The following is an 18331-nucleotide window of genomic DNA, read 5'->3' as shown; positions in this document are numbered from 1 at the left end:
CCAATATATATTAACAAGAAAACAGGCAACTGGCCTCCACTGGTCAACGGAAACAACTCCAACCAATCTATCGGTAATCACAACTAGATTTTCCCTCTGCTCCTCGTTTTCCCAGGGAAGCATTTGTTTACAATCGTACATTGTACATGTATGTACATGTACATGTACAGCTAAAACGGTGTTTTATGTTTCTTTTAAAATATACAGAAAAAAAAAATCATATTAAGATGATCGGAAGCCGATATCGGCTATAAGTTGGTTTTACAGAATCCCCGAAGGAAACTTATTTTAAAAACGGCAGTTTTCGTGTAATGGTTTCTCTTAGTTGGTTCGTTCTAACCCCCACACCCCTCCTTTGTGTACTTTTTGTTTGTCCGTGCCCAATTTCTCCATCCGTCTGAACGCCATCTCTGTCTCTCTCTCTCTCTCCCTCTCTCTCTCTCTCTCTGTTTTCAAGCTGGGTCGGAGGCTTCTGTGGGCATTTTAGTACTTAAAGTTTTTAGGGGAGGGGGCCTGTCCTTTCCATGAGTTCTAGATCTCATCTTGTGCATAAATAATTAACTTTTAGCGACCCGCTCTTAATTTTTTTTCTGGAAAATACCATACCTGGTGTCGTCACACCAGACACCACGTGACTTCAGTGGCGGTTAGTAGTCACAGGTCATCAGATCGCGATTGGACGTGGAGAAATCACACAAGGATCAAAGATGGTAAGACATATTAGATTTTATTTTTGTGGGATTTCTTGAAAATAGTTATTACGTATAGGTTTCGCCAAATGAGGAAGATAAATACTAGTACTTAAAACTGCGTTCCATGTGCGGATCAAGAGAAATTTCGGCAAAGTATAGGTTAGATACCAGAAAAAGGTTTCGGACATCCCTAGGCCTGGTAAATGATTTTTTAATTGCCCCTCCCATCCCCGCTCTCGGTTTTAAAAAATCTTGGTCAGCGCAAGTGTTCAATATGAACGCCATTTTTATGTTTTATATTGAATCAAATAAAGGACACTTCGAGCAGAGAAGTAACCCCCGGCAGACATTGCATGAACTGCGCATGCTTCTGCAGTCTCTCGGTGTCGTTCGACCACCGTGCACCGTCTGTGGATCAAGGGTGAACCAAGGGGAAATGTGATTTTTTTTGGGGGGGTGGGGGGTGGGTGGTGACTGACTCAGCTTCAACATAATAGAGAAAAGTAACAGTATGTTTAGTCATCTGCAGGATGACACATTAAATGAATTTATGATAATGATAAGAATAGTACAAAAAAGGGACATTTTGAAAACAATATAGAAAGTATGACATTCCAAGTATACACATGTATTTGAACTACACAAGTACATGTGATTGAAGAGGCCATTTTGTTTGAACAAATATAATATGGTTAATGTTTTTGTCCTTAATTTTTTGTATTATATGATGTACATAAAATTTGAGACATATATTCATCTCTGTGATTCTAATTCTCATTCTCTCTCTCTCTCTCTTTCTCTCTCTCTCTCTCTCTGAATTTATTTTCAGACATGCTTCATTAGAACATGAGTTGAGTCTGTGTTTCGAGCGATATTCCAAGGACTGCCTCTCATCAGAAATCCATGGTTTTTATTTTCAACTGCATGTACAATTATTTAATCTGATCTGATCAGTTTTACATAGAGCATAATGTTTTTTATTATACTTTCACGTTAAATGCTGAAATCTGATTGGTTTAGAGGCAGTTGATAATCACTTCTATTACCCTCAGCGTTAGCAACACACTTAGCAACGGGTAACACAACGAATTGCTACATGCGCATACATTACGCGCGTACGGTTTGCCATAGAAAATGCTTTTTTCAGCGAGTTTAACTAATGTGATTGAAAAAAAGGTCTATTAACGTAGATCGAGTTATCTTCAAAACTACAATTTGACAATGAAATTTATTTAATCTTGATCAATATTTCAATTTGTTTAAATTTAATTTGCATTAAATTTTGCACAAGTTCAAATACAGCTTTAAGGTAGGCCCCTACTCAGGATTTTTGTGGTTAAAGTAATGATGTTTTTCAGTAGAATAATACCTTACGTAATAAAAAAGCTCCAATAATACATGTCTTAACTATTTACTTTTACCACTAGAGTCTCCAGAAGATGCATACCCCCTTCTTCGATTACATGATTTCAACCCAAATCATTATTTGGCTCATATTAAAAAAGTATCAAAGCAAAACAAAGATTGAAATGTTTTAATTTATCATTAAATATGTAAGAAAGTAATAACAAGTGTGATTATCATTATTTGATTGATTAAAATTGAATTTTGAAATGAAATGTTACAAATATCTAATGAAAAATTTTATGGTCAAAACACCATTTTTTAAACTTTGAAATATTAGATTTATGTCTACTGCAACTAAAAAGCCAAAAAAAAATATAGGACTTCACATGCTTCTTTTTTTCTACGACCTTTAGAACACATATACCCCCTTATCAAATGCAGCTAAAAAAATTAAAAATACATCAGAAAACAGCATTTTATTTCTTTGCTTTGATAAACCCTAAAATTCTTCTTTCAAAACTACATGTATTGAGTACAAATTAATTTTTTTAATAAACAGTACCTTACCTCTACATATATAGACACAAACATGCTAAAATCTTAGTACAAAAATTCATGATTTCCAATTTTTTTACTCAATAAGATCAAAACCTTTATAAACTTGTAGACATTATCTACACTTGACTGCTTCTATCAAATTCAGAATTATCAATTAAACATTAAAAATTAGGCCAAAAAATGGTAAATCCGAACAAATATCGTTTTCGATTTTAAAGCTTATATCTGCTAAATTGATGATGCGTCTGAGTACGGATGACCACTTTAAAACAACTTTTTGTTTCGATTAGAAATTATCATAATTATAAGCATCCTGAACACTGAAATGTAAAATATATTGTATAATTGTTTATTGGTCAACAGCTGTACAGCTCACAGACACATACAAGACAATTGATACACATGTTTATACCTGTATACATATAACGGGTCACTTGGACACAAAAAAGGATAACAAGAGCATGCATTCCTGATACCTAACGTGATGAATTCTTTTACATTTGGTGTTGACAGTAGTTGAATTAATCTAAAGAAACAGGGTTTTTACTATGGTAAAGCTTCTCAAAGAATTTTTCTTTCGAATTACAATTTAAAAACTTACTTTGACCCCTATTATTTACCCAACATGACTGTGAAAGAGTATTCTCTTTCTCTAAGTCTTTTTCTATCTCTATTTATCTTTCTTATCTCATAATTAAGCTTTAAATACTTCTTTTCAGATGTTGTTATTCCTTTTACAAACCAGGGTTTGCAGAAAAATAAAATATTGTGCTTGTTAATTGTGTCCCCTTTGAAGAAGAGAGGCCATATTGCTTTGCTGCTGCTCTGTCTGTCTGGAATGTCGGTCGGTCGCTCCACCAACAGTTTCTGTTCATCTTCTTCAAAAGATGGATATATTTAAATGAAACTTAATATACAGGTTTATCATGATATCTAGGTCAAATAAGATATTGGGTATCATTAAGCATTTTCTGACAGAGTAATGCCCCTTAGACATAGAAAAAAATTCAATTATTTGCAGTTTCTGGTCATTTGCATTGCAGATGATGCACATATTGAGACGAAATTTGTTATACAGGTTTTTCAAGATAATATCTAGGCCAGGTTTAATTGTAGGTACGATTGAGCAATTTTCACCAGAGTTTTGCCTCTTGGATGTAAAAAACCAATTAATTTGCAGTTTTTTTGCTCATTTACTTTGCAGATGTTTCAATTATTTGCAGTTTCTATTCATTTTCTTCACAGATGTTTCAAAAGGATGGGGGCATAAGTGTTTTACAAACATCTCTTATCATATTCATATTGATGTTAATTTTGTATTGCAATGTTTGCCGTAAAGGCATCATCTACGCTCTTTGTCATGCAGGGATATCAAAACAGTAATATCACATAACAGCCTTGTTTATCATTGACTACATGCTATTTAGACAGTACATATTAAATTGAACATTTCATTTAGTCTAACAATAATAAATATATTAAAATAGCATGATCACTGTAGATTTGTGCTTGTGCACCGTGATAAGGCTATGTGTGTTAAAAATTTACAGGAAACTGAAGGTTGCTGATTTCCATTGCAAACATAAGGGTAAATAAAATTACTGACTCTAAATATTATAACAATGTATAGCTTTCTTTGGTGAATCGTTATGAGTATAAAGGGGGTGACATTGCAGAACAAGTACATATAACCAGCGTTATCTGAGGTGTGAATTGTATTATTTGTAGAATGCCAATTGGAGGCAAAAATTGACAACAGTCATTGAAATGTCAGCCGCGAAGAAGCGAAAACCCCCAGAAATCAATAGGCGTGTCCTCCCAGGAGGGGTGTTGATTGAAGACCTCCGCCCGGGGTACGGGTCAAAGGCAGAGGAGGGAGACAAGGTAATGTAACAGTGTAATATGTAATACTTACTGTGAACAATGTAATGTAAAAATCATTGTACACAGTGAACAATGTAATATATTTACATTCTACTGTGTTTTTCCATTAAATTCTGTGATGTTCAAATGCCTCTAAATGCAACAAGTAGTCAAAGGTCAAATTGACGAGTTTTATTATGACGTCACAAACGTTGAACGCTGTAAACTGCAACGTCACAAGCGAAAATCAAAGTTCACGCTTGTGGCTGTTACTGTGGCTCTTCCATTAATATTAACTTACCCTTAGGATAAGAAAGGGATTTTAAGGTATGAATCACATTTGCAGACAAGGCAAGAAGTTTAAAAAAATGTAAATATAAGCATTAAATCATGATTTTTTGAAGTATACACTCTCATAACTGCAGCGGTGTGTGCATACAAATTTTCATAACGCGCTAACGCGTGTTACTCAATTTGTATGCACACACCGCTGCAGTTATGAGAGTGTATACTTCAAAAAATCATGATTTAATGCTATAGTAAGAATCATTGTACACAGTGAGCAATGTAATGTAATGTAATGTAATACTCATTGTACACAGTGAACAATGTAATGGAACAATCATTGCACACAGTGAACAATGTAATGTATTAATCATTGTACACAGTGAACAATGTAATGTATTAATCATTGTACACAGTGAACAATGTAATGTAATACTCTTTGTACACAGTGAACAATGCAATGTAACACTCATTGTACTCAGTGAACAAGGTAATGGAACACTCATTGTACACAGTGAACAAGGTAATGGAACACTCATTGTACACAGTGAACAATGTAATGTAATACTCATTGTACACAGTGAACAATGTAATGTAACACTCATTGTACTCAGTGAACAAGGTAATGGAACACTCATTGTACACAGTGAACAAGGTAATGGAACACTCATTGTACACAGTGAACAATGTAATGTAATACTCATTGTACACAGTGAACAATGTAATGTAACACTCATTGTACTCAGTGAACAAGGTAATGGAACACTCATTGTACACAGTGAACAAGGTAATGGAACACTCATTGTACACAGTGAACAATGTAATGTAATACTCTTTGTACACAGTGAACAATGTAATGTAACACTCATTGTACTCAGTGAACAAGGTAATGGAACACTCATTGTACACAGTGAACAAGGTAATGGAACACTCATTGTACACAGTGAACAATGTAATGTAATACTCATTGTACACAGTGAACAATGTAATGTAACACTCATTGTACACAGTGAACAAGGTAATGTAAGAATCATTAGAGGGCATTTAGGAAGTCGCAAAATAATCAAAACACAACAAAAAACAGGGCTTTGTTTGTAATATCTAAAGACTTGCTCAATGAAGTGTAATGTAAAATCTACTACATGTATTAAATTGTGACTAAGATGATGTCTCTAATGTGAAATGAATATTTTCTTCTACCCTTATACATACTTTCCTTCCTCATTTTGTTGTAACTCCTATAAAGACCACTTTTGAATTTCGAATAATAATAAATAAAGAAGGACTAAACAATAAGTGAACACTGATCATGAATGACCTGTGAGGGCAAAGTGAACAGTGAGTGTGAATGGAGCAGAGAGCACAAGTGAACACACATGCAAAGTGAGCGCACGGAAATATAGGAATTAAAAGTTGAACGTTTCAGGAACTCTACTGATGATGAAAACAAGGTGCCTAATGCAATATAAAAGTTGAGTTCTATCACCTGTGACATACGTTTTTAGTTCATACCTTTATGTATTTAGCCATTCTTTAGATCACTTTCAGACACATTTCCTTTAAAAAGCAGGTATATATGTATTTTTATTTATTAATTTTAAATCATATTATATGTAATAGGTATGCATCTGCAAAAAGACACTGCGTCAGACAGGAGAAAAGAAAAGTTTCAGAAGGATAATCAAAATAGAAAAAATCAGCTTCATTATTGGAAAAAGGGAAGTGTGTAGAAAGATGGAAAGCGGAGTTAAAGGTAAGAAAATGCCCTTCAACTTAAAACAGATTTGAAACGTAAGAGATAATCAGAATTGCTGACACATGTGAAAATTGTAATCAGTGAAGTGTAATTAAGACAATGGTTTCATACCAACAAATAAAAGCGGACAAATTGTTGACATTAGTTACACAGATCTGAGATTGAGGGGTTGATCTCATTAGTTTCTAAGGTGAAAGAGTTGAGGTGTAGTTGTCATTAGCTACACAGATGTAAGAGTTGAGGTGTATTTGTCATTAGTTACACAGATGTAAGAGTTGAGGTATAGTTGTCATTAGTTACACAGATGTAAGAATGGAGGTGTAGTTATCATTAGTTACACAGATGTATGAGTTGAGGTGTAGTTGTCATTAGATACACAGATGTAAGAGTCGAGGTGTAGTATCATTAGCTACACAGATGTTAAATTTAGGTGTAGTTGTCATTAGCTACACAGATGCTAGAGTTGAGTTGTAGTTGTCATTTGTTACACAGATGTAAGAGTTGAGGTGTAGTTATCATTAGCTACACAGATGTTAAATTTAGGTGTAGTTGTCATTAGCTACACAGATGCTAGAGTTGAGTTGTAGTTGTCATTTGTTACACAGATGTAAGAGTTGAGGTGTAGTTATCATTATTTTCACAGATGTAAGAGTTGAGATGTAGTTGTTATTAGTTACACTGATGTAAGAGTTAAGGTGTAGTTGTCATTAGTTACACAGATGTTAGAGTTGAGGTGTTGTTGTCATTAGATACATAGATGTAAGAGTTGAGTTGTAGTTGTCATTTGTTACACAGATGTAAGAGTTGAGGTGTAGTTATCATTAGTTTCACAGATGTAAGAGTTGAAGTGTAATTGTCATTAGTTACACAGATGTAAGAGTTAAGATGTAGTTGTCATTAGTTACACATATGAAAGAGTGTATGTGTAGTTGTCATTAGTTACACAGATGTAAGAGTTGATGTGTTGTTGTCATTAGTTACACAGATGTAAGAGTTGAGGTGTTGTTGCCATTAGTTACAAAGAAGTAAGAGTTGAGGTGTTGTTGTCATTAGTTACGCAGATGTAAGAGTTGAGATGTAGTTGTAATTAGTTACACAGATGTATCAGTTGAGGTGTTGTTGCCATTAGTTACACAGGTGTAAGAGTTGAGGTGTTGTTGTCATTAGTTACACAGATGTAAGAGTCGAGGTGTAGTTATCATTAGCTACACAGATGTAAAATTTAGGTGTAGTTGTCATTAGTTACACAGATGTAAGAGTTGAGGTGTAGTTGTCATTAGTTACACAGATGTAAGAGTTGAGGTGTAGTTGTCATTAGTTACACAGATGTAAGAGTTGAGGTGTTGTTGTCATTAGATACATATATGTAAGAGTTAAGGTGTTGTTGTCATTAGATACATAGATGTAAGAGTTTAGGTGTAGTTGTCATTAGTTACACAGATGTAAGAGTTGAGGTGTAGTTGTCATTAGTTACACAGATGTAAGAGTTGAGGTGTAGTTGTCATTAGTTACACAGATGTAAGAGTTGAGGTGTAGTTGTCATTAGTTACACAGATGTAAGAGTTGAGGTGTTGTTGTCATTAGTTACACAGATGTAAGAGCTGAAGTGTAGTTGTGATTAGTTACACAGATGTAAGAGTTGAGCTGTAGTTGTCATTAGTTACATTCAGTTGAAAGAGTTGAGGTGTTGTTGTCATTAGTTACACAGATGTAAGAGTTGAGGTGTTGTTGTCATTAGTTACGCAGATGTAAGAGTTGAGATGTAGTTGTAATTAGTTACACAGATGTATCAGTTGAGGTGTTGTTGCCATTAGTTACACAGGTGTAAGAGTTGAGGTGTTGTTGTCATTAGTGACACAGATGTAAGAGTTATGATGTAGTTGTCATTAGTTACACAGATGTAAGAGTTGAGGTGTAGTTGTAATTAGTTACACAGATGTAAGAGTTGATGTGTAGTTGTCATTAGTTACACAGATGTAAGAGTCGAGGTGTAGTTATCATTAGCTACACAGATGTAAAATTTAGGTGTAGTTGTCATTAGTTACACAGATGTAAGAGTTGAGGTGTTGTTGTCATTAGTTACACAGATGTAAGAGTTGAGGTGTAGTTGTCATTAGTTACACAGATGTAAGAGTTGAGGTGTAGTTGTCATTAGTTACACAGATGTAAGAGTTGAGGTGTTGTTTTCATTAGTTACACAGATGTAAGAGCTGAAATGTAGTTGTGATTAGTTACACAGATGTAAGAGTTGAGATGTAGTTGTCATTAGTTACATTCAGTTGAAAGAGTTGAGGTGTTGTTGTCATTAGTTACACAGATGTAAGAGTTGAGGTGTTGTTGTCAGTAGTTACACAGATGTAAGAGTTGAGGTGTAGTTGTCATTAGTTACACAGATCTAAGGGTTGAGGTATTGTAGTCATTAGTTACACAGATATAAGAGTTGAGGTGTTGTTGTCATTAGTTACACAGATGTAAGGATTGCAGATGTAAGGGTTGATGTATCGTGGTCATAAGTTACACAGATGTTAGAGTTGAGGTGTTGTTGTCTTTAGTTACACAGATGTAAGGATTGCAGATGTAAGGGTTGAGGTATCGTGGTCATTAGTTACACAGATGTAAGAGTTGAGGTGTAGTTGTCATTAGTTACACAGATGTAAGGGTTGAGGTGTTGTTGTCATTAGTTACACAGATGTAAAATTTGAGGTATAGTTGTCATTAGTTACACAGATGTAAGAGTTGAGGTGTAGTTGTCATTAGTTACAAAGATGTAAGAGTTGAGGTGTATTTGTCATTAGTTACACAGATGTAAGAGTTGAGGTGTATTTGTCATTAGTTACACAGATGTAAGAGTTGAGGTGTTGTTGTCATTAGTTACACAGATGTAAGAGTTGAGATGTAGTTGTCATTAGTTACACAGATGTAAGAGTTGAGATGTAGTTGTCATTAGTTACACAGATGTAAGAGTTGAGGTGTGGTTGTCATTAGTTACACAGATGTAAGTGTTGAGGTGTAGTTGTCATTAGTTACACAGATGTAAGAGTTGAGGTGTTGTTGTCATTAGTTACACAGATGTAAGAGTTGAGGTGTAGTTGTCATTAGTTACACAGATGTAAGAGTTGAGGTATAGTTGTCATTATTTACACAGATGTAAGAGTTGAGGTGTAGTTGTCATTAGTTACACAGATGTAAGAGTTGAGGTGTTGTCAATAGTTACACAGATGTAAGAGTTGAGGTATAGTTGTCATTAGTTACACAGTTGAAGAGTTGAGGTGTAGTTGTCATTAGTTACACAGATGTAAAAGTTGAGGTGTAGTTATCATTAGTTACACAGATGTAAGAGTTGAGATGTTGTCATTAGTTACACATATGTTGGAGTTGAGGTGTACAGTGGAGCCTCACTTATCCGGACACTTTTGTCCCCAGGCCAAATCGTCCGGAAAGGTGAAGCGTCCGGATATCTGAATCGTGATATTTACCTTTAATATTTATGGAAACATAACTCATAGATTAATTATACAATTAAATATTTTATTTTGATAGCACTACAAAAGAAGATTAGATTTTTTTAAAATTAACAAAACAAAATATTGTTAAAAACATTATTTAAAGCTGCTTGGTCCGATTTTATATCAAATTTTATGCACGCTTTTAAACGATGGTTATGCTTAGTATATGTATAATAATAGACATTGCAGTAGTTTTTTCTAGTCAATTAAGCCAAATTTCAATGAAGAAAATTACGTACAAAATTTGCTAACAAACAAACGACATAAAAGGGTACCGCGTTATTTCGCCTCATGTTAAATTTTACCCCTGACGACGAGACGGGTGTGGTTGTATTAGGACTTTGACATCGCATTAAATAAAGGTCGAAATAATCAGACAAATTACAAATAAGCATGTGTACGTTTTATTCGCTAATATTTCTGAAGTTTGCTTTCTTTACAATCGATGCATAGCATGCGGGTTGAATAACAATGTACCCCAATCATTCGGGGGGACGAAACCAAACGGTTTCCTTTTCTAAACATTCCCGTGATGCACTTTGGTTTGTTTTTTCGTTTGCCCAAAAAGAAATTATTTTTATTTACTTTGAATATTTCTAACTTTGAAAGGAGACTGATTCTGCGCGTGTTAATAGGATAAAGTCCATAACTTTCTAAGATAATTAGTTTGTATGAAAAAAAAATTGATACTGTAAAAACAAAAAAATCGGACCAAGCAGCTTTAAGGTATGTTTTTTCCACAGGAAACCAAGCACTACATTCTTCAAGGCAACACATACACATGTACATGTACATGTACATAACAATCACTGTATTAAACCGATAATTTATTTACATTCGCATAACAAAGCGAAGAGAAGAAAGTCGGTGTTCCACTTTACGCTGACAAATCTTTTTCTTCAAGCTATCGGTGATCGCAACTCTCGCTCTCTTGGCCAGTGGTGTTGACATGTTTGAAGCTGCTCAACATTTGATGATTGAAAATGGGTGAAAATCTGTATATATTCCCTTATTGATAATTGTCCAAGCTATTTTTTCATTGACAGAACTTACCCAAGCTAATTTTTCGTATCCATCTTTCTATAGAGTTAATTGCACCCAAGCGATATTTACAAGTAGCGTGAACACTCATCCACGCCATGTTTGGCATCAATTATTATTACACTGTTAATTGAACACACGCTATAAAATTAATGTCGATACCCTGAACATCCCAAGCGGTCTTAATAACTATCGTAAACAGAACTCAAATTATCAAATATTTCATTTCAATTAATACGTTTTAAAATGAATAGGCGTACGAACGATCTAATCACACTACGATTAATAGAATTTTAATTCAATCAATATATGACTTTTTTAAACACAAATTAAACAATTTTCATGTCATTTTAATCAAACAATAACAGTTCATAAGTTAAATGGCGACAATTAAACATGTCGCATCCATGGTTATCGTAATATCCTCGGGCGAGTACATAGTGTGACACAGGTGACCCCGATTACCGGATGAAGGCATTGTTTAAAACCAACAACCAGTGTCAGATGTTTTTACACCAATTTGCACTTGCGCATAAAAAACTTTTGTGCCCCCGAACACTTAAATGTGACAGTCCGGTTAAATGAGGTAAAATTTAAAGGAAAACTGTGTTATGTGGTAAAATTTGACCATCCGGATCCGGAACGCGGAATTCCGGATAAACGAGACAAATTAGTGTGTAAAAATTCCGTTTCCAATAAAAATCCACCGGAAAGTGAAGCGTCCGGATATCTGGCGTCCGGATATCTGAGGCTCCACTGTAATTGTCATTTGTTACACAGATGTAAGAGTTGAGGTGTTGTCATTAGTTACACAGATGTAAGAGTTGAGGTGTAGTTATCATTAGTTACACAGATGTTAGAGTTGAGGTGTAGTTGTCATTAGTTACACAGATGTAATAGTTGATGGGTAGTTGTCATTAGTTACACAGATATATGAGTTGAGGTGTAGTTGTCATTAGTTACACAGATGTAATAGTTGATGGGTAGTTGTCATTAGTTACACAGATATAAGAGTCGAGGTGTAGTTATCATTAGTTACACAGATGTAAGAGTTGAGGTGTAGTTGTCATTAGTTACACAGATGTAAGGGTTGAGGTGTTGTCATTAGTTACACAAATGTAAGAGTTGAGGAGCAGTTGTCATTAGTTACACAGATGTAAGAGTTGAGGTGTAGTTATCATTAGTTACACAGATGTAAGGGTTGAGGTTTTGTCATTAGTTACACAGATGTAATAGCTGAGGTGTAGTTATCATTAGCTACACAGATGTTAGTGTTGAAGTATAGTTGTCATTATTTACACAGATGTAAGATTAGAGGTGTAGTTGTCATTAGTTACACAGATGCAAGAGTTGAGGTGTAGTTATCATTAGTTACACAGATGTAAGAGTTGATGTGTAGTTGTCATTAGTTACACAGATGTAAGAGTAAAGGTGTAGTTATCATTAGTTACACAGATATATGAGTTGAGGTGTAGTTGTCATTAGTTACACATATGCAAGAGTTGAGGTGTAGTTGTCATTAGTTACACAGATGTAAGAGTTGAGGTGTAGTTGTCATTAGTTACACAGATGTAAGGGTTGAGATGTTGTCATTAGTTACACAGATATATGAGTTGAGGTGTACTTGTCATTAGTTACACAGATATAAGAGTTGAGGTGTAGTTATCATTAGTTACACAGATGCAAGAGTTGAGGTGTAGTTGTCATTAGTTACACAGATGTAAGAGTTTAGGTGTAGTTGTCATTAGTTACACATATGTAAGATTCGAGGTGTAATTGTCATTAGTTACACAGATGTAATAGTCGAGGTGTAGTTGTCATTAGTTACACAGATGTAAGAGTTGAGGTGTAGTTATCATTAGTTACACAGATGTAAGGGTTGAAGTGTTGTCATTAGTTACACAGATGCAATAGCTGAGGTGTAGTTATCATTAGTTACACATGTAAGAGTTGAGGTGTAGTTGTCATTAGTTACACAGATGTTAGAGGTGAGGTGTTGTTGTCATTAGTTACACAAATGTAAGAGTCGAGATGTAGTTATCATAAGTTACACTGATGTAATAATTGATGGGTAGTTGTAATTAGTTACACAGATATATGAGTTGAGGTGTAGTTGTTATTAGTTACACAGATGTAAGAGTGGAGGTGTAGTTGTCATTAGTTACACATATGTAAGAGTCGAGGTGTAGTTGTCATTAGTTACACAGATGTAAGAGTCGAGGTGTAGTTGTCATTAGTTACACAGATGTAAGAGTCGAGGTGTAGTTGTCATTAGTTACACATATGTAAGAGTCGAGGTGTAGTTATCATTAGTTAAACATATGTAAGAGTCGAGGTGTAGTTGTCATTAGCTACACAGATGTAAGAGTAGAAGTGTAGTTGTCATTAGTTACACAGATATATGAGTTGAGGTGTAGTTGTCATTAGCTACACAGATGTAAGGGTTGAGGTGTTGTCATTAGTTACACAGATGTAAGAGTTGAGGTGTAGTTATCATTAGTTACACAGATGTAAGGGTTGAGGTGTTCTCATTAGTTACACAGATGTAATAGCTGAGGTGTAGTTATCATTAGTTACACAGATGTAAGAGTTGAGGTGTAGTTGTCATTAGTTAAACAGATGTAAGAGTTGAGGTGTAATTGTCATGGGTTACACAGATGTAAGAGTTGAGGTGTAGTTATCATTAGTTACACAGATGCAAGAGTTCAGGTGTTGTTGTCATTAGATAAATAGATGCAAGAGTTCAGGTGTAGTTGTCATTAGTAACACAGATGCAAGAGTTCAGGTGTAGTTGTCATTAGTTACACAGATGCAAGAGTTCAGGTGTAGTTGTCATTAGTTACACAGATGTAAGAGTTGAGGTATAGTTGTCATTAGTTACACAGATGTAAGAGTTGAGGTGTAGTTGTCATTAGTTACACAGATGTAAGAGTTGATGTGAAGTTGTCATTAGTTACACATATGCAAGAGTTGAGGTGTAGTTGTCATTAGTTACACAGATGCAAGAGTTGAGGTGTTGTTGTCATTAGTTACACAGATGTTAAAGTTGAGGTGTTGTTGTCATTAGATAAATAGATGTAAGAGTTGAGGTGTTGTTGTCATTAGATACATAGATGTAAGAGTTGAGGTGTTGTTGTTATTAGTTACACAGATGTGATAGTTGATGGGAAGTTGTCATTAGTTACACAGATATATGAGTTGAGGTGTAGTTGTCATTAGTTACACAGATGTAAGAGTTGATGTGTAGTTATCATTAGTTACACAGATGTAAGAGTTGAGGTGTAGTTATCATTAGTTACACAGATGTAATAGCTGAGGTGTAGTTGTCATTAGTTACACAGATGTAAGAGTTGAGGTGTAGTTGTCATTAGTTACAATGATGTAAGAAATGAGGTGTTGTTATCATTAGTTACACAGATGAAAGAGTCGAGGTGTAGTTGTCATTAGTTACAAAGATGTAAGAGTCGAGGTGTAGTTGTCATTAGTTACACAGATATAAGAGTCGAGGTGTAGTTATCATTAGTTACACAGATGTAAGAGTTGAGGTGTAGTCGTCATTAGTTACACAGATGTAAGAGTTGAGGTGTAGTTGTCATTAGTTACAGTCAGTTGAAAGAGGTGTTGGGCTGTTTTTCATTATCAACAGAGAAGAAGTAAGAGTTGTTGTTTTAGTTAAACAAATGTAAGAGGTGAAGTAATTGTTATATTAGAAATGAGAGTCTGTACCATTAATACAATGAGAAGTTGATATTTTAAGTAACCCATGCATTGTATGTAACAGGATATTGTCATTTGATAATAATTTAATGAGAATAAAAAAGAAGCTTTCATTCTTTTAGCAAATTATTTATTATGATAGATAATTGTAATTACATCAGGGTATTTTTTTTTGTCCAGGAATGAAACAAGGGGGAAAGAGGAAGCTAGTAATTCCAAGGAAAAGGTGAGTTTTTGCTGAGTTTAAAGTTAAACCTTTTTATTGTTTGGAAAAATATATCAATTTACTTATTGTTGTGACAGAGAAATGTGACACAGCTGTGCTACGCCTTAAACATGCCCCTGATAGTATTGTAAGGATACAGATTTCATTGTGAGAACTAGACGGCCTAATGTCATCCACTCTGCTTGTTATGGTATTTAAACATGAGTATAATGAAAAATAGAAATAGGAGCAGAGTGTTTAGATGTGGATACTGTGGAATCATTAAATTTCATTGGGGCCAATTTTCGTGGATGGCTTAAATATACATAGGACCAGAGTGTTTAGATGTGGATATATAAAATCACTTGTTTTATGTTTATACTTATCAATACCATAGATAATTTTGTCATTGCCACCAATGTCCCATCAGCCAATCAGTGAAAAGCATTGCTCATACAAGGTTAAGATTAATGACATAGATAAAAAAAACTATATAAAGGAGATAGAGAGAGAGAGGGGGTATTATGTTATATTTTTTTTCAATGGCAAAAATAGTAAAATTACGCATCTTTTGCAGGATGTTTACTTTTCAATAAAAAAGATTAGGAGAATCACTCAATACATTTTATGATTTAATGTCTACATATCGAAACAGTGGGTTACTTATGTTAATATGTGTCTATTGTATACATATTTTAATTATTTAACTTTATTTTGAAGTGGAGCTGAGGAATTTGAAGTGGAATTACTTACTGTCGGGTAAGCCATATTCCTACAATAACTAGGCATTAGTATTTTCCAGAATCTCTCACTCTCTCTCTCTCTCTGAACACAAAAGCTGTTTCATGAGAGATATTTGATGGGGCAAGAAAGTATATTGTATTAACTTGATGAATGCCAATTTAAGTTCATTTAAGTCCTGCATGTCTTAAACTATTAGAATTGAATTATAATCATTAGTCCAAATAAGTAAAAGCTAAAATATATGGAAGCATAGGCATCCTTAGTTAGTGTTGATTCATTTTTTTTTTCAATCATATTCCCAGGGGGTTAGGGTTGGACAACAATTGGGAGTTAAATTATGTCATTGGAATATGTTAATTAATCTTTTAAAAAATCTTTCTCTCCAAAACCATTCATTCAGAAACGCTGTTACTTGTGTGGAAGAATCCACATGTAGTTAGAATGAGGTTTCTTTTTATCGTAATCCACGAGAGTAAGTTGGGACAACATGGGGGATTGGTAGTTTGGTAAATGTTCACACACAAATAAATAAAAGAAAAATTCTTATAATAAAAACTTTTTATAGAGAAAGTTTTACAAATCTTGCTAAACAAGATTTGTATTGGTTAATTTTTTAATTAGGCCAAAAAGATTTTTTTTTCTTTGGAATTGCCTCCCGCTTCATGAAAATACCCCCGGCTGATAAATTTTATTAGCAAAATATAAAGAACTTTTTTTGCCCTTTTTTTCCTGACAACATCAGATTTGACCAGAAATATGGCGATTGCTCCTTCACCCCTGCGAATGTTATTGTCATTTAAATTTTAGACCACGTGGTTTTATTTGACCCTTTCAGTTTCGCAGTAAAAATCGTACCTGGTGTATAAAGTCTATTTCACAGTATCTAGGTTCTTGTAGTCAAATATAAAATCTAGAGGTTTATTGATTTTAAACTTTATCTTCATTAATTGGTGAATAAAATGTGTTCTAGAAATAAATGAGACTATACAAAAATCAGTTTTTGTCTGCTGTTGCAACAACTTACATGAAAATGGCTCGATATACTAAGTTTTAATGCAAAACAGACACCCATTATTTTTTTTTTAAATATGGTATTGCACACCACAAGCATCAAACATGGCTATGATTTTATAAAGCAACTCAATGTTTATGTTACCAACCACCTTTCACGTGGTTGAACGCGAACGATAACTCTGTTCTGAATATTATCGTTTAATATAAATAACTGCTAGATGGTGAAATAAGACATACATTTAAAAGCTTTTCCCGTTTTAACATAAATCAAAGTAGTATATGATATGAAAAACGACCAGTACTTACGTATTTTGAGAATATTATCCGAACACTTATACTTATGCTCGAAAATTCACAGGAACTGAACAAATCTCAGTGAAGTCACGTGAACATTCATTCAAGCACCTCTGGATTTATTACTTACTTAGCAACGATAAAGAAAACATTCCAAACACGTTCGCAGGGGTGTCCTTAGGCGAGGAGTATTGCCTTCTTGTTGTCTTTTCTTCTAATTTTGCATATCAAAATTCGTTGATTCTTTGTCTATTTTAGGTCCAATTCTAGCGACGGCTGTTGACCCTCCTCCCTTGCCAACAAGATGTTGTGGACTTATCGCATGTTTAATTAAAACATTACATAAAATGACTGTGTTATAAATTTGGAACATTTATATACCACACTTGCACGCATTTCTATTAAAATTTGTCTCGATTTACCAATTCCATTACTTTTTAGCTCACCTGAGCTGAAAGCTCAAGTGAACTATTCTGATCACATTTTGTCTGTCGTCTGTCTGTCCGTCCGTCAGTCCGTCTGTCCGTCCGTCCGTCTGTCTGTCTGTCTGTCCGTAAACTTTTCACATTTTCAACATCTTCTCAAGAACTACTGGGCCAATTTCAACCAAACTTGGCACAAATCATCCTTAGGCAAAGGGGATTAAAAGTTGTGTGGAAGCATCCTCAGGTAGTGTAAATTCAAAGTTGTGAAAATGATCCCTGGGGGTAGTGTGGGGCACAAAGGAGGGATGAAGTTTTACATAGGAATATATAGAGTAAATCTTTAAAATCTTCTTCTCAGAAACTTATCAGCCAGGAAAGCCGAAACTTGTGTGGAAGCATCCTCAGGCAGTTTAGATTCAAAGTTAAGAAAATCATGATCCCTGGGGGTAGGGTGAGGCCACATTGGGGGGGGGGGGGGTGTTAAAGTTTTATATTGGAATATACAGTAAATCTTTTAAAATCTTCTCAGAAACTAATCAGCCAGGAAAGCTGGAGCTTGTTTGGAAGCATCCTCAGGTAGTGTAGATTCAAAGTTGTGAAAATCATGACCCCCTGGGTAGGGTGGGGCTACAATGGGGGGGGGGGGTCGAAGTTTTACATTGGAATATATAGAGTAAATCTTTGAAAATCTTCTTCTCAGAAACTAATCAGCCAGGAAAGCTGAAACTTGTGTGGAAGCATCCTCAGGCAGTGTAGATTCAAAGTTGTGAAAATCATGATCCCCCCTGGGGGTAGGGTGGGGCACAATTGGGGGTCGAAGTTTTACATAGGAATATATAGAGTAAATATTTAAAAATCTTCTTCTCAGAAATTAATCAGCCAGG

At 34.7% G+C, this 18331-nt stretch overlaps 1 protein-coding gene across 1 annotated transcript; it reads left to right on the top strand.

The window, feature by feature from the left end:
• Window positions 1-605: 605 nt before the first annotated feature.
• Window positions 606-17439, top strand: LOC128168859 (FK506-binding protein-like). Its single transcript, XM_052835016.1, has 6 exons — window positions 606-710; window positions 4326-4481; window positions 6366-6498; window positions 14946-14991; window positions 15691-15729; window positions 17281-17439. Exons 1-6 carry the CDS (start codon window positions 708-710, stop codon window positions 17303-17305), a joined length of 402 nt encoding a protein of 133 aa, XP_052690976.1. The 5' UTR covers window positions 606-707; the 3' UTR covers window positions 17306-17439.
• The last annotated feature ends 892 nt before the right edge of the window (window positions 17440-18331 follow it).

This window comes from Crassostrea angulata, unplaced genomic scaffold (genome assembly GCF_025612915.1).
Source record: "Crassostrea angulata isolate pt1a10 unplaced genomic scaffold, ASM2561291v2 HiC_scaffold_59, whole genome shotgun sequence".
Classification (NCBI taxonomy): Eukaryota; Metazoa; Mollusca; class Bivalvia; order Ostreida; family Ostreidae; genus Magallana; species Magallana angulata.
Note: the sequence above shows the minus strand (reverse complement) of the source record. Positions and strands in the feature narration are given on the sequence as shown.